The sequence below is a fragment of the Panthera pardus genome, unplaced genomic scaffold (genome assembly GCF_024362965.1).
Source record: "Panthera pardus isolate Hobbes unplaced genomic scaffold, ASM2436296v1 HiC_scaffold_25, whole genome shotgun sequence".
In the NCBI taxonomy this organism is placed as follows: Eukaryota; Metazoa; Chordata; class Mammalia; order Carnivora; family Felidae; genus Panthera; species Panthera pardus.
The window spans coordinates 44891827-44912541 of NW_026526821.1; the positions used below are offsets into that span (position 1 = coordinate 44891827).

Consider the following 20715-nt stretch of genomic DNA (forward strand, 5'->3'; position numbering starts at 1 on the left):
ATAGTTTCAGGTCTTACTAGAAAGCCCTGGGATCAGTAACTTCATTGACAGTGAGATATACTCATTACTGGTGTGTCAAGTGTAGATAGGGTATGACATTACTCATTACTCCAACATGTGTTCCTCATTGGTGAGCTCCCACATGGTACCACTCTTGCTTCAGTCGTTTTCAACCAATGGGAGAGATTAGTTCAGAATTTCTGATCGTGAAATCTCCACTCTGCAGAACTTGTTGCATTTTTGTGGTTAGCATTTTGATTTTATTCAAGTAAAAGAACTTTTATATCTGATTTGATGTTAATCTTGGGAAAGCCCTCTGTTTTCAAGTTTTGTGTCAAGAAAAACAAAGTTTGTCCAACTCCAAAAATCTCAGTAATCCCAAATTTGTTATTTCATTCAAACAATCCACCACCAACTGTCAACAACAAAAACACCCCAGGTGTTTGTATTCCTAAGTCAATAACAAAAAAAAAAAAAAAAAAAAAAAAAACAGGACAATAATGCTTATGCTTTATTTAATTGCTATATAGTAAAACATGTATTTTCTCTAAAGAGCATTTTAATTGTTTGAAGAAAAAGTATCTTTAAATTCAATTTATATTCATGTGATTTTTTTTAATAGAGAAACAATACTGAAAAGTGAGCATAGCAGAATAAGAAAGGGGGTTTGAAGTAACTCTCTAGGAGTTAAACAATTACAACTACTTTGCTTCATGAATCTGTCTCAAGCTTCAATATCTAGTGTGATTTGTTTTTTAATTTTTATTTTATTTATTTTGAGAGAGACAGAGATAGTGAGTGGGGAGGGGCAGAGAGAGAGAGAGAGTGAGAGAGGGAGAGAGAGAGAGAGAGAGAAAGAGAGAGAGAGAGAGAGAGAGAGAGAGAGAGAGAGAGAGAATCCCAAGCAGGCTCCACACTGTCAGTGCAGAGCCTGATGTGAGACTTGAACTCATGAACCATGAGGTCATGACCTGAGCTGAAACCAAGAGTTGGATGCTTAACCAACTGAGCCACCCAGGTGCCTCTTGTTTTTTTAATTTTTAATTCACAGTTTGGTTCAAGCCCTTGAGTTATTATCTGCTCTTTTTAATTTTTTAATTTTAATTCTTATGCTTTTATTTTAGAGAGGGAAAGCACAAGTGAGGGAGAGGGGCAAAGGAAGAGAGAGAGAATCCTAAGCAGGCTTCCCCCTTATCATGGAGCCAGACGCGATGCTCAATTCCACGACCCTGGGATCATGACCTGAGTCAAAATCAAGAACCAGATGCTCAGCTGACAGTGCCACCCAGGTGCCCCTCTTTTTCGGTTGAAGAGTCACCAGAGTGGCATATTGGTGCCAAGTTGATTAGAACCTCAAGTCTGACTTCTGATCTAGACCATGTGACCATATCTCCTGCATGGAGTGAATGTCCTTGCACAGTTAGCAAAGGGTAGAGAGAAAGGAGAAAGGTTGACCTCTTACAACATGTAAAAAGAATATATTAGTTTTGAAAATTAGTTTAAATGTAAGACCCCAGCATGAAGTACCTCTTTTTTCCATGGGGCATATTTTGTTGTACATTTTTTACCTTAGGGCATTGAAAATTGGGTTAATTATATCAACTAAGAGAAGGGTCACAACTCTGGAGTTAAGGATCTGTATCAGGAGTCTCCAACTCCATAATACTCTGTGCAGGGGTACTGATAGCTCCGTAATTCCCACCGTTAGCAACATGGGAACTGAGATGGCATCACAAAATAAGGTTCATGGAGATATCTGTGCTGGAGTGTTTTCTGACTATGTCCTGAGAATCTTCCAGAGAGAGATCAGTACTTCCCAGGCAGGAAACATCACCAGGCAAAAGAATCTTACAGTAATTGAGTGCATGAACAAGGGGACACTTGAGAGGCTACATTGATTGAAATGGAGGCATCAGAATCTTTGAGGCTTGGACATGTCTTCCACTACTCCACTCCCACCAACAGCATGCCCTGATTGGCTGTCTTACTATGTAGACTGAGCCCTCACCATCCGGGGACCCACCCCCAGGCTAGCCTCGCTTACCCAGTCTGTCTACAGGGAACAGGCCAGTACAGTAGCACGCTCCACCTTACCTCTCAGAGGACGGTGTCCACTTTGGAGACTCTTACTTACCGTCCAAGCCCTGGGGCTTCTTTTTAGAAACCAGAACTCATAGCCTGCCTCCTTTTGTCAAATCCAAGAGTGTGTGTTAAATGCATACTGTGTTTTTAATAGAAGCAAGTGAAAGTCCCCCTAATCCCTCGCCGGTGTGTGGTTCTTGAGGGTTTATGGAGCACTTTTATGCAGAGAATCCCCTTAAATCCCCTTAATGCCTTGGGGTCCCATTTATTAACCTCATTTTTAGAGATGAGGAAACAAAAGCTTAGCAAGGTCAAGCAGGGGTACAAGTGGGAGTGAACCAACTCATCTGGAGAGCTTTTCACACCACCCAGGGTGGCAACACTGCCTTTTGGGGCCATTTTATGAGGAGAGAAGAAGACCACAGTGGTGAAGTCACCCTACCAGGGGGTGCCTGCTTTCCACAAGACTTACCCTAGATCAAGTTCTGCTCTGTAAAATTAAGTGCAAGCCCTTCCCCTTCCCTCCATACTCTATTCTGCAGGAGCAGGACACTAAGCACTGTCCACACCCAAGGGATGAGGTTAGAATTCAGCTCTACCTCCCCAAGGCCAGAGGAGCTGCATCAATTATTTAGAATTTTTTAGTAAGGAAGATTGGGCTCTTCTCCACTGCTTTTGTTTTTGCTGGCCCTTTACTAGAAGGTACCGAAATCAGTCGGACAGATTCTATGCATAAACCATTACCTATACTTTTGCATAATGCCTTTCCTTCAAGCCCATCAAAATGAACAAACACCTGGGGCACCTGGGTGGCTCAGTCGGTTGAGTGCCCAACTTCGGCTCAGGTCATGATCTCGTGGTTCGTGAGTTTCAACCCCACATCCGTCTCTGTGCTGACAGCTCAGAGCCTGGAGCCTGCTTCGGATTCTGTGTCTCCTCTCTATGCTCCTCCCCTGCTCACACCCTGTCTCTCTCTCAAGAATAAATAAAGAAAAAAAATTTTTTTTAAAAAAAATGAACAAAAACCTAAGTGAATCACCACCCCAGAGCTTGCCATCTTTATTTTGGTGCCATCTCTGCTGGGCTGGGGGGACCTTCCTGTAAATGATAAAACATCCTTTATTATTTATTGTTTATGGGCTGAAGCATGCATTGCTCACATATGTAAAGCAAACCCAGATTAGAGAACACCCCTGCAGGGCAACAGGAGACCCCTGCAGGGATGGGGCTGGCTGCCCCACACCTGGGGGATGGCTTCGTTGCCAGAGTCATGCTTCCTATATTCTGCAGGGGTAAGGAGAAAAGAAGCATAATTTTCATGTAGCCACCCAAAGGAAGGGTGAATTCAGTTCAATTCAGTGAATTCAATTCAATTCAGAAGTCACTTTTGGAGCACCTGCTACCTGTGGGCCTCTAGCTAGGGACTGCAGCTGGCTCACCTGACAACCAACCGTCAGGTCTGGTGTTCACAGGAGAGAGGTCTAGTTTGCTCTATGCCACAGTAGAGGCAACAGAGAACTCCAAGGACCCAGGGTGTGGGGAGGAGGTGGACAGGCAAGGCTGCATGGGAATCCATCCATGTTGGGAAAGGCGAGGAGCCCACCGGCCACAGGGAACAGCATGTGGAGAGGCACAGAGGCACAGAGGGCTGCAATACTGTTGTCTTCAGTGAGAACATGGAACGAAGAAGGGAGGGCAAAGCAGGGGTGCTCCCACGGAAGCTGCTTGAGTCTTTAAGGTGGTAAAAAGCATTTTAGAAAACTCATCCCAAGCAGGGTAAGAGTCAAACTCTCTAACGATCTCTGGAGCCCAAGTACCAACCAATCGAATCAGACCTGTCCATAAACACCTGTAGGCCAGTGTGACAAGCTAGGATGTCAGAGACCTGGATAGACAGACACAGAGTAGGGACAGCAGTGTGACACAGGCCTTCACAATTAGTAGACCAGAACCTGTCAGCAATGAACCGAATCCACCCTTCATCCCTCATGATTCCTCATCTGAAATGGGGCTGTGGGGGCTCTCCACCTCTCACTTCCTCTTGCTCCGAAAGACATACCACTGCCCAAGATGTTCAGCTTATCTGTGAGTTTGAGCTGTTAGGTGGGGACACAGTGGGGCTGTGACAAAACACCAGCAAATTCAGGGCAGGAAAACCCAGGGGCTTCAGATCTTCTGCCTTTGTACCTACGGTGGGAGGGTCTGAGGAAAAGTAAGAAGGCACAAGAGAGAGAAAGATGTACAGGAAACCAGGCAGCTTCTCAATTAATTTATCAAAGCACTTTTGGTTCTCATTTCAAACCAAGTAAACCACAGTTAACACAGAAGAAAACAAACCGAAATGGGCATGAATCACTAAACCTGGTGTCCCTATTCCAAGGCCACATTCAAAAGGAAAGAGGGAGCCAATGATTCTTGCCCATTTATGAGGTGACAGGTGCATGTGAAGTGCTCACCGAGTGGGATCTCACCTTACCCTCACAACAATCCCACTGGGAGGCTGTGAGTGATCCCATTTTGCAGATGAGGAAGCTGAGGCCCTGAAAGGTCACCTTCTCTCAAGGTCACAAAGTAGAAATGGCTCATTTGGACTTCACATGTAACCCAAGAGACACTTGGACACCAGGTGGTCTGCTTTTTATGAGTAGTTTGTACAGAGGATTAGCAAAGTTCTCTTGTGGCTATGGGGCATCACATCCCAGCTCTGCTAAGACAGGATGGATAAATTTCTCAGCCGAAAGGCAGAAGGCATGTGGTGGTTCAGAGCACATGCTCAGGCTGGACTATAGGGTTTGAAGTCCCAGCTCTACTGCTGCTGAGCTGTGCATACTTGATCATGTGTCTTAACATCTCTGTGCCTCTTTTTCTTCATATGTAACATGAACCAGACATCACTCTGCCTGCCCCACTGACACTCACTTACCTGTTTGATTTCCAACTCCTGGTGCCTGTGACATTTTGCCTGACACTTTCTCATGCCACCAGAACCCTTGTCCAGGGCAGTTGGAAAGACTGGGAAATTAATTCCCTCTCTGCTGTCCAGGAGCCTGATAGGAACAGGTGTATAAATACCCCAGCTGCCTCCCCTCTGGTGGGACAGCCCTAAGGCTTGCTCTACACCATGCCTTGGACGTCCAGCAGGGTTGAGCTGGTGGAGCTCCAGCTGCCCCCAGTAATAACTGGATTACAATTACTAATAAAGCACATAATGTTGGCTGCCTCCTCTCCCATCTCATTCCCCTTGTCTGCTGCCAGTGCTTCCTGGGCTCACCTCCCAGATGAACCACTCATACTGGAGTCCTTGTCTCAAGGTTGGCTTCTGGGAGAACCCAAGCTAAAACAAATACGGATTCTATACTCATTTCAGCCAAACAGTTGTTTAAATCCATAGGAAGTGTGTAACAGTGCTTGGAACACTCCAGTACCCAGTCAATGTCAGCTCTAATCTTTAATCCAATTAAACAGTCAAAGGAAGATATGTTAGCACATAAAGAAAATATCAAACTCGTCTTGCCGTTCTCGATGGAGGGAGGCCCGTTGTGCCACCTGGCTTGTTGGCAACAGCGACAGGCTTGCATTTCGTCCCCACGACTCTGGGAGAGTCATTTGACTTCTAAGCCACCTGTGCATCTGCACGATGAGGGTGTCACTGGCTCCTGATTCTTGGGGCTGGGATGGGGGTTAACATTACAGCAGGGACACACATAGAGCCCCCTGGGAATAAGAACAGCACAGAGGAAACTCGGCACACTTTGGCAATTATGTATGTGTAACTTCACAATTTGAGATTTCAAACATTAGCTTCTCTGTCACTTTCCTTTTAAAGAAATAAATAATCAGAATGCTAGAAACCAAGTAAACCAAGAGGCCATGTGACCTCATCTTCTATCTTTGTCAACTAACTATAGGTTGCAACCTATTTTGTTTAGATTCTGGGTACTGTTAGAATCCCCCAGAGAATGTCAGTTATTATTTTGTTTTGTTTTGGCCATCACTCAGGGTGCTAGTTCCGTCTTGCCTCCCACGGGCAGTGATTTGGATGGCAGTTCAGAAGTTCGAGGCAATGGCAGAGAGGTGAACCAACTTGGCCAAAGTTGCTTAGATAGATAGAGCCAGGCTGGCTGCCAGGCTTCATGTTCCTAGTGTTCTTTCTAAGACATGTGCCTTCTCTGGACTTTACCTTAACCTCCCAGACTCTCACTTCCCCTTAGGCAGCAGTGGGTAAGCAGAAAGTACTCAAACCAAGCTGATGCATGAGCCAGTCTTGTGATGGTTCCCTGTCTGATCTCTGGCCTTCTCTGGAATCTGTGCTGTTGGTCAGAGTGAAGCAACAGAGACAGGGCTTCTGTCTTCCATTCCTAATAGAGGAGTGATCCCTTCACAGCACTAGAGGCCAATACATTGAATGCTTCCTATAAATGACTGCATCAGCTCACCCTAAGGCAAGGAGCATCTAAGCCCCTGCCATTCTCTTTACCATTTCCCACTTGTGCCTGACCTTTGGGAACAATTGAAAGGATCTGTCTATAAATATTTTCCAAAAATTTGCTTCCAGTTTTGATCATTCACCTAACAATTGGTTTTGAATATTCAAAACATTGTAGCTCAAACATTTCTCTAGTATTGTTGTTTATATGCTCGTTTCTTCGCTTGTGGATACATGCAATTGACATAACCAGATCCCTTGGGTTCAAATCTTGGCTCCCTTTCTTGCTAGCTATGAGGGATTGAGCTCTTTGGGTTTGTTTCCTGATATATAAAATGAACAAATAATAGTCCTGCCTCCATGAGGTTTGTTTGAACATTTGAAAAATCAGTGCATATGAAGTATCTAGAATAGTATCATTTGTTCTTATGGTTTAAGAGATTTTGTTTTCTTGGATCTTAAACAACCACAGACAGTAGAAAACAACAGATAGTAGTAATTTATGAGAGATGTTACCAATCTGTTCTTTCCTTTTTTAAATTTTTTTTATTTTTGAGCTAACCATATTCTATAAGGTTTTCTGTTCCTTTTGTTTTCCCAAATCATTTTTCCCTCTTGCTTTGTGCACAGAACCTGTTACCCGTTGGATGCCAGTGGGTTCCAAGTCTCATTTGACTTTATTTTTTCTATTCTTTATGCTTGTTAAGGATTGCAGGAGGGTGGGAGTTAGGAGTAAAGTCCTGGAAAAGAATGCAAAGAGACCAGTCTGATTTCTAAACTATGGCCGCTAAAAAATGTACTTAAAAAAAAAAAACTAACACCGGTATTTTTTTTTTTTTATCTTTTCATTTTGGATTTTAAGAGAATGGGCACTTGGCAATGAATCCCAGGTTTCAAGCCGCCTAACAAAAGATTTCTGCAGCACCATTTATTCCTAAGGGTGGGAGTCTGTGGCACAAAGACCAGTGTCTCTTCCTTGGTGGCAAAGATGAGTTGCATAAGGGTCCCTCTCAGCTCACTGGTAATGGTATTTCTGCTGTTGTCCCCCAGGAACAGCACAGAATCTTGTGTAGATGATTCATGTTAATGCTCTGCCTCAGAGATGACCAGGCTCACCCTGAAGTTAGAAGTTGCCCTTGGGGTTCAAGGTGAAAATCTCAGGCTGGTCTCCAGTTGTTTTCCATTGGCTTGACTTAAACATGGTTACTGTAACTTACATTCATAAAATGTGTAAATCTTACATGCTCAGCTCAACAGATTTTCACGTATGAGCTCATACATGTAGTCTCCACCCAGATCCAGAAACAGAACATTTCCATTCCCCCAGAGGGTCCCCCCACAGCTTCATTTATTCCTAGGAGTAACTGCCATCCTGACTTCTGTCATCATAGATGCACTGTGCCTGCTTTTGAACTTTATATAAGTGAAATGTTAAAGGAGATACTGTTTTATGCCTGGCTTCTTTCACACAGCATCGTATCTATGAGATTCATCCAGTTGCGTCTGGAGCTGCAGTGTGCTCTTTTTCATGGACTGAAATCTCCCGTTTCTGAATTCCATTTTCTGGATTCCACTTTATGAATATATCCTGGTCTCCATTCCGTTGGGATGGGCCTTTGGATGGTCTCCAGTTTGAGGCTGTTATGAATCATACCTCTATCCATATTCATGTACCGTCCCAATTAATGATTGGCAGGACTTCTGCCCCCATTGGTGACCTCATTCTAACAAAGTGGTGGTCACTTATAACCATGAATGGAGCTTGTGTAACCTTTAGACAGAGAGGATTAAACTGGTGAATGTTTATAAAACACCTTGAACTTTAGAATTAAGAGGCCATTTACTTTGGAAAGCAATGTGATTGTTGAAAACAGTTGTGCAGCCTCAAGCAAGCCATTAGACATCTCCAAATCTCTGCTTCCTCATTTGTAAAATAACATTAGTATTATGCAAAAATAAGAGAGTTGTTGGAAGAATTAGATGAGCTAATAAAATAAAGCACTTAGAGCCTAGCCCAACTGAATGCTTGGTGTCAGTTGCTATTATCGGCTTTGCAACGTAATGGTCATTTAGGGTAAAGTCAAAGATGCTATTAGGTCACACAAGTCTATTAACACAGAATAGCCAATGAAGACCAAGTAATTTGTTTCAATGCCAGATGTCAAGTGAAAATGTTCTGTTTTTCTTCTTACTTTATAAACTCTTTTGTTTCAATCTTGATTCCTATAGATATATAAAGCTCTACATTTAAACAAAGATCTCCTGGGGTGCCTGGGTGGTGCAGTTGGCTAAGCATCCGACTCTTGATCTGAGCTCAGGTCATGATCTCACAGTTTGTGAGTTTGAGCCCCACATCAGGCTGTGCACTGACAGTGCGGAGCCTGTTTGAGATTCTCTCTCCCTCTCTCTGTCCCTCCCCTGCTTGTGCTCTCTCTCTCTCTCTCTCTCAAAATAAATAAACTTCTTAAAAAAATAAAATAAACAAAGATCTCCTGGATAGGATATGGACTTGGAGGAACAACAACAACAACAAACTTGGGCTAGGGAAGCAGCTCATTAACTTTATCATGAGCTCTAATTCTGTATGGGAAAATTGTTTTTGGTGTTTGTGCATCCGGCCTAGATTTCTAATAATAGGTGATAATTTGGATGCAGTGTGATTTGATCCAGTGTCAGGAATCCCCAACGCCAGAGAGATAATGGTTTCCAATTTCATAAGGAAATTGGGCTTCCAAAATGGAATCACCTTAAAGTCTCATAAATGAAGTCTGGCTACCCAGGTGGCTTTGATGAAAATGTACAAACATTTGAGATTGGAAAACTGATGTTGCAAAAGCAGAGAGATTATTACTGTATAAATCATCTTTAGGCTGGATCTCCAGATTTATGGTCATTTTACTGTCAGCCAAGAAAGCGACTTCATTGGGCAACCATTCAAAGAGGGGGAAAATAACGCCTTCCACACCTAATGGTATTTCCAAACTCTGACCAGAAACACATTTCAGCGTTTTTAAAATTTTTATTTTGAAATCATGTCAGACATACAGAAAAGTTGCAAAAATAATGCAAAGAAATCATGTCTACCCTTTACTCTAATACCCTGCACGTTAGCCCCTTGTCACATGTTTGCTCTCCTTTCTCTGCTTACACGCACATGCAGACACACACATACACCCTCCCTTCCCCCGCTGAACCATTTCAGAGTTAGTTGCAGACATGGTGTCCCTTTACCCCTGAATGCTCAGTGCATATTTCCTAAAAGCAGAGACATCTTGTTACAAAAATACAGTAAAATTAACACAGATTGAGTGTTCACAGTATTACCTAACCTGCAGATTTTATTCAGATCTCATCTGGTGTCCCACCAATGCTCTTTGTAGCAGACAAAGAATTTTTGGTCCAGGGGCGCCTGGGTAGCTCAGTCGGCTGAGTGTCCGACTTCGGCTCGGGTCATGATTCTTGCAGTTGACGAGTTAGAGCCCCAAGTCGGGCTCTGTGCTGACAGCTCAGAGCCTGGAGCCTACTTCTGATTCTGTGTCTCTCTGCCTCTCCCCCGCTCATGCTCTGTCTCTCTCTGTCTCAAAAATAAAGATAAACACTGAAAATAATTTAAAGAATTTTTGGTCCAGAATTCAATCTAAGATTACACATGTATTTAGGTGAATTTATTTCCTCAGGAAATATTTTGAGAAATCTTGAATCTTTCCTTTTATTGTATTGTATTGTATTGTATTGTATTTTTATTTTATTTTATTTTTATTTGTGAGAGAGAGCAAGTGGGGGAGAGGGACAGAGGGAACGAGAGAGAATCTTAAGCAGGTTCCATGTTCAGCATGGAGCCTGATGTGGGGCTCGATCCCATGATCCTGGGATCATGACCTGAGCCAAAATCAAGAGTCAGACTCTCAACCAACTGAGCCACTCAAGCGCCCCTTGAATCTTCCCTATTAGCAAATCTGTCCTTTAAAATAACATATTTACTAACCTGTCAACTGGATTATCAGTGGAGGACTGGGTCAAAAGAATGTCTTCTTGAATATTCACCTGTGCTCATGGAGGAGGAGTGTAAAAGTGGTTAAAACAAATATGTTTTGTTGTATTGACTGTCTGCAAAAGGAACTGTAAGACTTTATTAGGGAAGATTCACTTTCCCTGGCTTTACAGAAAACACGTTGGAGTGTGGGGGGCAGTAGCACTGCTAAGCTTTGTTGGTGGGCAGGTATGAAGTTATAACTTGTCTGCCCTATAACCAATGCAGAGTTCCAGGTGTCCATTCCGAGAAAGCAGACCTTGCATTTCTTCTTCCTTCAGACAATGGTTACAGTAGCTGCACTTTCTTTGGCAGATGTGGTGCTGGAAAAAGCCATGCACAAGTGCATCTTAAAGCCCCTGAAGGGGCATGTGGAGGCCATGCTGAGGGACTTCCATATGGCCGACGGCTCGTGGAAACAGCTCAAGGAGAATCTGCAGCTTGTGCGGCAGAGGAACCCACAGGAGCTGGGGGTGTTCGCCCCAACCCCTGATTTCGTGGATGTGGAGAAAATCAAAGTCAAATTCATGACTATGCAGAAGATGTATTCGCCGGAAAAGAAAGTCATGCTGCTGTTGAGGGTCTGCAAGCTTATTTACACTGTCATGGAGAACAACTCAGGTGAGGCTACCCGAAGTCCAGGCTTCTTGTACTCCCCACCACGGCCAGTGACGTGGCTGGTGATGTGGCCAGTGACACATCAGGCTTTCTGATTCCCAATTTCTCTTTCTTTCAACCTCTTGATTTCACCAAACAGCCCACAGTATTAGGCTGGTATCTGGCAAATTGGTCACTTGCAATAGATTGGTAACACCAAGAAAAGTAAGCGGTTGAGGAAACAAGATTCTTGTATGATACCAATTTGTTAAAGGTTTAGTTCAAGGCAGTGGATACAGATTCAGTCTCTGGAGACTGAATTCACGTCCTCACTCTGTGAATGAGTTAATTAACTATGGGCTTTGGCTACCTTAATCTACTTCTAAGATGCAGTTTCTATACCTGTCACTGAATATGACCCTGTCCTTCATAAGATGGGGGTTAGATGAGGCATTGCACATGTAGCCCCAAGCATGATGGAAATATTAGCAATTACTTATCATTACATTTAGGCCAATGAGGGTTTGTGTCCATGATCTACATCCAGCATGTGTCAAACATAGAGTATTCAGTAACCATGTGGGTTCATTACAGCTGTTTCATTGGTTCTTCCTTCTTTGCTACAAGTTGACATAATGTAATTGAATTCACAAAAGAATTACATAGTTCGAAAGTAAGCCCTCAGATTTCGTCAGTTTACTTCTTCCAGATGCAGAAGTAACCATATTCATGGCTAGTGACTGGACCCTGCATAGTTCCAGGGCTTCAGTGAGCTTGTTGTAATTCCATGGATGATTATCAACTTTTCCTCTAAGTAAAATTGCTTCATGGAGAAGCAGCAGAGAGAACACACAGGATATATTAACCACTGCTTGGGTAGATAGGAATGTGTGTGCGCTTTGCACATTGTTGGGCAGAGACATTAAAATGTGAGCCCCTGAGCTGGTCATGATAGCATATGAACATGACCTCTGAAATTTGCAAACATAGTTCACATACAGGAAGTATATTTTCTGTAGTTCAGACAATCACTTATGTAAGTTCAAAAATAGTGTCTTCACAGGATTATGTTCTTCCAAAGCACAGTGTCTCAACCTTAGCACTAATGACATTTAAAATGGATAATTCTCTGTTGTGGGGGCTGCTTCCTGTATGGAGTTCTTCAGCATCCCGGATGTCATTTGCACCCCACCCTCTATTCATGACAATGAAGAATGTCTCCAGACAATGCCAAGTCTCCCTGGATGGTGTCGGCACAATCACCCTGAGTTGAGACTCACTTTTGTAATGAAAAGTAGCAATAAGGACTGCATTTTTTTTGCTATATGTTAATCATATGTATCTATTCGACATATACTGAATTTTTACATTTAAATAAATTAACTGTGTGCTCATGTTGAATGCAGAGCAAAGCTTGTTCCTGGTCCGAGTTTGGTCCTGTCATTATGTTGATGATTGATTTGCACAGAAAATAACAGGGAACACAGTAGAATTCACAAAGGATTAAACAGAGTAGATACTTAGTAAATGTTTTATAACATTACTTGCTGAAAGTTAAACTGTTTACAGGTACTCTGTTCTATTGTATAACCTGTTGCATATCATGAAAGCATGGAGGAAATCTTTCTTGTGTTCCTTGACTCATAGATATTTCATTCTGAAATTGTGCGTTAGGATTGGTCTCTAACATGAGCAGCCAGGAGGGTCACAGGCTGCACAGGATTCCAGAAACACCCACCTCTGTTTATGAATAGCACATTTCCCCAGATGACTCTTAGCTATCTAAAAAAAGCAGTCTGCGTAGGATATGAAAGAAAGAAGTGTTGGTAAAAATATTCCCATCTTCCCCTTTCTTCTGATTCCAGGGAGGATGTATGGAGCTGATGACTTTTTGCCAGTCCTGACCTACGTCATAGCTCAGTGTGACATGTTGGAACTGGACACTGAAATTGAGTACATGATGGAGCTCTTAGACCCATCACTGTTACATGGAGAAGGTAACAATTGCTTGAAGATATGGGAGGAAATGGGGTGTCTTTTTTCAGTTTTGTTTTCATGTTTTTCTTGAGGTGAAATTCACATAACATTAGATTAGCTGTTTTAAAATTTTTTAATGTTTTTTTTTTTTTTTTTTTTTGAGCGAGAGAGAGAGAGAGACAGACAGACAGAGTGTGAGCAGGGGAGGGGCAGAGAGAGAGGGAGACACAGAGTCCCAAGCAGGATCCAGGCTCCAGGCTCCAAGGTGTCAACACAGTGCCTGCCTTGGGGCTTGAACCCACGAACCGCGAGATCATGACCTGAGCCAAAGTTGGATTCTTAACCGATTGAGCCACCCAGGTGCCACAGATTAGCTGTTTTATGAATGGTTCATCAGCATTCAGTACCTTCACAGTCTTGTGCCATCTACCACCACTATTTAGCCCCAAACATTTTTTATCACCCCAAGATAAAACCCCATACACACTTGGCAGTCACGTGAGAGCTTTTTTGAATTCTTAAGGGTTAAGTATAGTTTTAATTTCTTTGTTGATTTAAAAGAATGTGCTAACTTTTTCCTGATTAGAAAAGTAATGCATATTCATTGTAGAAAATATGGAAAAGTCAGAAAACCACTAAAAATGTAACCCGGCCATAATTATACTTTGCCGAGATTGGTTAATTGCAATTAAAAAAAAAATCATTCAATGGGAAAAGATGCCATTTTTAAAAAGAAGTGGTTTCCTTGAGGAAGAAGGAAGGTATAAACTTTTGTCAGGGAATATTTTCACCACCAGAAAAATATCCTGCTGTTCTATCAGTAAGGCGGATGAAGGCTGGCCTTTTGTTTTTCATCTTTTTAAAAAATTTTGTTCTCAAGATGAAAACAGCATTGATTTTATTTTCTCTATAACAAATTATATTGGCACATTGTTAGCATAAAATGCAGTGGAGTAAAACTGGGCAGTTTGCTTTCAACTTACCTTGTCAGTTCAGTCTCTTTCTTGCGACTGCCCGACCCCAACATGTCTTCGCAGAAATTCCTTCTCCTTACACATCAGTTAGGTATTTTATCCTGGAAATAATTGGGATGTTTGTCATTGTGGTGCCCAGCCTTGAAGGGCAGAAATAACTGGGACTCTTATGTGAGTTTGTTTTTTTAAAGGAGAATAAATCAGGGCCTGTGCATTGTGAATCCCATTAATCCATTTCCATGTGTCCCAGTGAGAGTCCAGATAGACCCTGAGTAGTGAATTGTTGCACAGAATTTTTTTAAGTCTTTTCTCCACTGAGTTTTAGTCTGGCCTTCAGTAGGAAGGTCCACGTGCTGATAGGATTCTGCAGGGAATGTGTCATACTGGCATTTGCAGAGTGTCTGTCCTCCCTGAAAAGAAAGCCAAGGTGTACCTCATACCTCGGGGTATACTTTCCCACCCCTCGAGGGATAGTGCTGACTCAGGATTAGTGATGGATATCTTTTCATCCTGTCCCCGCACCCCAGAGAGGTATGAATGAGCCCCTTTCATCCCTTTCAAAATTTTTTTTTTTAACGTTTATTTATTTTTGAGACAGAGAGAGACAGAGCATGAACGGGGGAGGGTCAGAGAGAGACGGAGACACAGAATCTGAAACAGGCTCCAGGCTCTGAGCAGTCAGCCCAGAGCCCGACGTGGGGCTCGAACTCACAGACCGCAAGATCGTGACCTGAGCCGAAGTTGGACGCTTAACCGACTGAGCCACCCAGGCGCCCCTCCTTTCATCCCTTTCAACCTCTCCCTCATTTACCCCGCCCCACACCCCCCCACACACTAATATTCACTACCCTGCAACCAGACATCCCATGATGAGCCACCAAGATCCCGCCTGAAACTTTCCTCATTTGCTCTGCCCTTGGATTTAACGGGAGAGGGGAAAGTGTGTGGTTTTGTCCGAGGACCAACAGGAGCACACATTAGTCTCCATGCCCTGCTTTCTTTTCTTCTCTGCATTATCATTATAATTTCATAGATATCTGAGCTTTCTTCTAGTTTTAGTTGTTTTGAGCTCTGATCCTGCTTAATTCTAGAAATGACTATGTCAGACTCTTGGGGCTTTTAGGGAAAGGGCATGTCAGTCCCTCTCAGAAAATTACCATTCTGTTGCTGACAATGTATACTTAGGACAAACATATGCTTACATCGTGTGGCCTGGGGATTGAGACAGCCACTTCCTGCCACCTTTCCCAGTGTTTCCCCAGAGCAAGGCACTGCCCTGGGCACCGTGTTGGTGACAGATGGGCAGGTGGCTATCCTCACCTCCAGGAATCATACGTCAGAGAAAGCCAAGGATCCAGATAAAGTATAGGGCAACTGGTGAGCTTGTATTTAAACTAGAGCCTGCCTCTGGTTAGCTGTCTCGGGCTTGTTGGCTTCTTTCCTTGGGAAAGCAGGCTGGCCCAGTCGGGTCGGCTGTGGGTACAGACCAGGCCTACACATCAGGGAGCTGAAGCTTTGCAGACTGAGGGGAAGACATACCTTACCAATCCAGCCCTCTGTGGCCTGCCCAAAGCCCTCTTTGGTTTTGGGGGCAGCATCCCACAACTCTTTTCTGCTGTTTAAGCAGGTAGTTTCATTTACAGAAAAGGCGTCATAGAATCCCTCTTGAGTGCACAGCTCCTGTGGCAAAGTTATAGTTTTGCTGAAATGTAACCCTTTCTCTAATTGCATCCACATGTTTCAAAGTGTGGTCAACTTGGTGCTTCCAGCATTTTGACTTTTCTCCTCAGCGCCCTGAACATTTCAGAGCTGCGGAGTCTAAAATATGACATCCAAAGGAAAACCCCTCCCTCCCAAATTTGCCTAAAACTGTGCCTCCAAGTCCCAGCTCCAGTACTGACACCTCCACACAGCCTTTCTCGAATGCTTAAGTCCCTGCTGATTGCTGTTGAAATCCTCTGTGCGGCATTTGAATTCTGTACCACCGAGTTTCACACGCAGCCATGTGCTCATTTGTTCATGGGGAAAATGTTTAGTAAAAATCAGCTACTCAGAACTCTGTACCAACATGTGGGAGATTCCATAGGGAATTTAAACTCAGGTGGTGGGGCCCTAAGCAAAAATCCTGTTGTGTGCATAGAACCTGTATTACCCAGAGGGGGCTAGGTGATGCTACAGTGAAACATAACCCCCCATATCTCAGTCAGTGACCTGAAAACCACAAAGGTGTGTTTCTTTGTAAGTTACATGTCCAATGCAGTTTGCAGGGGACTGTGCTCCTTTCTCAGATGGTGGACCAGCTGCCATTTCAAATGTTGTCACTTGTTGACCAGAGAGAGAGTTCTTCAGACACCCTGACTTTGGACCATGAACAAAACTCATTTGACCACAACTAACTTCTAGTCCTGCATGAATAAACCTGCCAATACCTGTTTTCTTTAATAAATTCATAAACTTCTATAAAGCAGGAACTCAGATACCATTTCTTACAAATCTAGCCCCTGCTATATACTTCCTTGGGCTCACAGTAGAAATTCAATATTTTGACAAGATTATCTCTCAGGTTAAAATATGCTGTGCCCAGGGGCGCCTGGGTGGTTCAGTTGGTTGGGCATCCAACTTTGGCTCAGGTCATGATCTCACGGTTTGTGAATTCGAGCCCTGCGTCGGGCTCTGTGCTGACAGCTCAGAGCCTGGAGCCTGCTTCAGATTCTGTGTCTCCCCCTCTCTCTGCCCTTCCCCTGCTTATGCTCTGTCTCTCTCTCTCCCTCAATAATGAATAAACGTTAAAAAAAATTTTTTTTAATGCTATGCCCAGCTAGGGAATTTTTATTTCTTTTTCTTCCCAGTTTTTATTTAAATTCCAGTTAGTTAACATACAGTGTGATATTAGCTTCAAGCATGGGATTTAGTGATTCATCACTGATATGCATCACCCAGTGCTCATCACAAGTGCCCTCCTTATTACCCATCCCTAATTACGGAATTTTTATACACATATTGGGCACCCACTAGTGGTCTGCTAGCAAGGAGCTTACAAGTTCCACCAAAAGCACCTAATTCTAGTTTAGGACAAAGCTATGAACCCACTTCTAGGCATCTCACGGTGTTGCAAGTCTTTTAACAATCCTCAAATGTAAGAAATCATTCGTAAATGCACCATTAAAGAGACATCACTTGCTTTTCCTTGTGAGTTATTTCTTCCTAAGTGTCGTGTTACATTAGTCCCCAAGTAAAAGTAAAAAGGGGAATGAGGAAAGAAAAAGTTACTGTGAAGAATCCGTGTTATTGTGAACATATGTGTAGACTGTGCAGTTCTTTCAAAGTGTGTAGTTTACTCAAAATTTAGAAAATACTAATTCCTAAAAGAAAAGCCTAAAAGTAAATATTGCCAAGAGATGTATGGACCCCTGGTGGTGAAGTAAATGATTCTGGCTGGGAGTGGTCGACCCCACTAACCCTCATATGTCTCCCTGCCTCCATCAGGACTCAGTGCCCTGACCTTTCCCAGCAAAGCAGTTTCACAATTGCACTGAAATAATTTAGAGATTTTATACGTTTCACCCGTTAGAATGGAAATTCCATCAATGAAACCGGGCGCTGTCAGCCTGGCCCGACGGCGCCCCCTAGCGCCGGCACAGGCCGGGGTCACTCAGTGCATCCATAGGATGAATGCATAAATGGTCGGAGAAAGGTAGGAAGGACGTGTTCTTGGACGCGAGCTTCTGGTCCCACAAGGAAATGCCTATGGAGAAAATAGGAAGCATGACCTCTGATTCCATTGTCCCCACCTGTTATCACTAGAGTATAAACCCCTGGAGAACTCATTCTTTCTGCCCCTTTCCAGGAGGTTATTACTTGACAAGCGCCTATGGGGCACTTTCTCTGATCAAGAATTTCCAAGAAGAACAAGCCGCAAGACTGCTCAGCTCAGAGACCAGGGACACCCTGAGGCAGTGGCACAAACGGAGAACCGCCAACCGGTCCGTCCCCTCGGTGGATGACTTTCAGGTATGTGGCTGGCCGTGGCGACTTGGGGCCATGTGCTGCTTTGCCCTCCAGGGAGGCAGCGCTGGCTCATACTGTGGTGCCTGAGGTTCCCCCCTTTGTCAGGTCATCCAGTGGAAAAGGGATATTTTAAACCACCCTCTGACCTTGTTGTTTCGCTTCTCTGTTTTCTTTGAATTAAAAAAATTTACATATATAATATATAATTATTATATATATATACAATTATAATTATATATATATATATATATATATATATATATATATATATATATATGATAATAATTATATATATGGGTTTGGCCCAAGCTTTGCTGCCCTTTAGAAAACAAAGTCAGATAAAGTGGAGAATTTCCCAGAATATTCAGCATGGATGTGGAGCACCTGAGCAGACAGGACCTGTGCCTCTTGGCACAGGCAGTGGGTACTGTATTTCATCTGGAGACTGGCCTACTGGGAGTAGCGGTGTTAGGCACTACGGTTGACCTGGTGTCCCTGAGAAGAGGGAGAGGTGCAGTGATGTCTTCCCCACTCTCCTTTCTTTTTCTCTCCCCACCACCTCAAAACAGAAGACACCACAGCCTCATTGGCAGCCGGACGGGGCCAGAGTTTCAGAGTCAGCATCTGAATCCAATCCTGCCCAGATCCCCATCCAGAGTTTTCTGTGGCCATGAGCGGGTGTCCGGAAGTGTGGGGTTCCCAAATTGCTGGTTTCTCGGGGAGGAAAGGCAGCTTAAGGCTGTAGACATCTTTACCCAATACAACACCTCTTGATTTGCTCACAGTCCATGACATGAATAAGTCTGCAACCGTCTTTGAGTAGTATTTTCAAAGTTTCAAACCGGATTCTAAAACCTGTGTTTTGTTTCTGTGTGTCACATGGTGAATTTCCAAGCAGGGTAGATTAGTCTCTGTGTCCAGATTCACCTTTCCTGCCTTTTTGTCTTTTCGATGCTCTGAAAATACTCGGAGGTATGTCTGGTTCAAAGTCAGCCCATCGTGGAAAGGCAAGATCAGCAAGTTTTTCTTCAAGATAGCAATATTCTCAGAAATAGGTTCCCAAGTGCACAAATCTAAAAAAAACAAGAATGCCTACTATGTCCCCCTCCCCGACTCCTTTGGGTTGTTGAAGAACTATCCAGTGTTAAGTGATTTAGCATACGCAGGCTCTTGGATACTGTGATATTGGCTGGGTGCTGAGAGGTTTCCAAAAGTCAGTCCTACAGCCTCTGAAGAGGAGAACAGAGGAAATGAGAAAAGCTCATGTTTCCATCTCCCCGCCTGCCACCAGCTCCTCCCTCCATCTGAAGCTTCTAACCCGGAGACCCCCAGATTCTGCAGAGCCCTTCCCCACTGGCCTCTCTTATCTTGGAGAAGCACACCTTCTTAGAATACAATCCAAGAGAGGAATTGTCAGTGCTTGGCTTGGTGGTAAAAGTGAAAGCTCAGAAGCAAAGCTCCACTTGGAACTCCTAAATCAGGGGTCACAGACACACACAATGGTCTCCTCACATTGGAGAGATGGCACACCACAGTGGTGAAAGTGCTAGAACACTGGCTCTCCCACTCACAAGCTGTGTGGCCTTAGGCAAGTTACTTAGCGTTTCTGTGCTTCAGTTTCTTCACTGGTCCAGTGGGCATGGTGTAGACTTCCTTACATAGTTCTCATCAGGGGCACGTGGGTCCTCAGTCAGTTAAGCCTCCAACTCTTGGTTTCAGCTCAGGTCATGATCCTGGGGTTGTGAATTTGAGCCCCACATCAGTCTCTGTGCTGACTGCAGGGCCTGCTTGGGATTCTCTTTCTCTCCTCTCTCTCTGCCCCTCCCCCACTTGCACAGTCTCTGTGTCTCTCAAAAATAAATAAACTTCAAAAAAAATGTTCTCTTCAGGAGTCATGGGTTAATGCATACCAAGAGTGTGAGCCAAGTGTTGGCAGTGGGATGGGAGAGGAGAGGGTTGGTAAAATGGAACATGTGTGTTGTCTCAGGTATTCACATTCAAGACTTATCTTCCACATGCAGAGCTCCTGTCCTTCCCAAGGGCCTTTCCTTCCATCAGCCCAGTAAGCCCTCAAGGTAGCCATGTGGGGCCCTGGGCCGAGAGCCCACTTCCCTTTGCTCCTGAGCAGGGGTGCCAGATTTAGAAAAGGGAAACATTTGTTTTCCATCTGGGCATGCTCTGTTTTATCTGGTAACCTCATTCCTGCTGAAGTGGAAAATTGAAGAAAGATCCCAAAGAGCCTAATATGAGCACAGGAGTCTCTACAGCCTGTCTGGGCTTTGTGTGAGGTCACGGGTTTACTGTACTTCACGATGGCATGTGCCTGGCGCCATTCACAGACCCAAGCCTGCAAGCATGCCCTTCTATTTCCCTGAAACCGCACCCTGCACTTAACCAGAGCCATCCTCAAGGCCTTGTGCCAGAATGAACATTCTCCTCCTGCTGACCCTTTCCACATTGTTCTCGGAGCCGCTGGGAACCTCGGAGCAGGTTGAACCACATGAAATTAACTGTCACTTGGGGACGTGCAAAATGGTTAAACATCAGCAGTATCTTGTGGTCCCTTGTAACATTCTTGCCTTTGCTTAGGCTTCATTAAAAGTAGTCCAGGGGCACTTGGG

General features: G+C 43.8%; 1 protein-coding gene across 11 annotated transcripts in view; it reads left to right on the top strand.

The window, feature by feature from the left end:
* RIN2 (Ras and Rab interactor 2) overlaps window positions 1–20715 on the top strand; it is a 224529-nt gene that overhangs the window by 201286 nt on the left and 2528 nt on the right. For all 11 annotated transcript variants that reach the window (XM_053890463.1, XM_053890465.1, XM_019462404.2 and 8 more), the window contains 3 exons: window positions 10854–11159; window positions 13001–13132; window positions 17934–18097. In XM_053890463.1, coding sequence (XP_053746438.1) covers window positions 10854–11159; window positions 13001–13132; window positions 17934–18097 — 602 coding nt within the window. The remainder of the gene's footprint in view (window positions 1–10853; window positions 11160–13000; window positions 13133–17933; window positions 18098–20715) is intronic.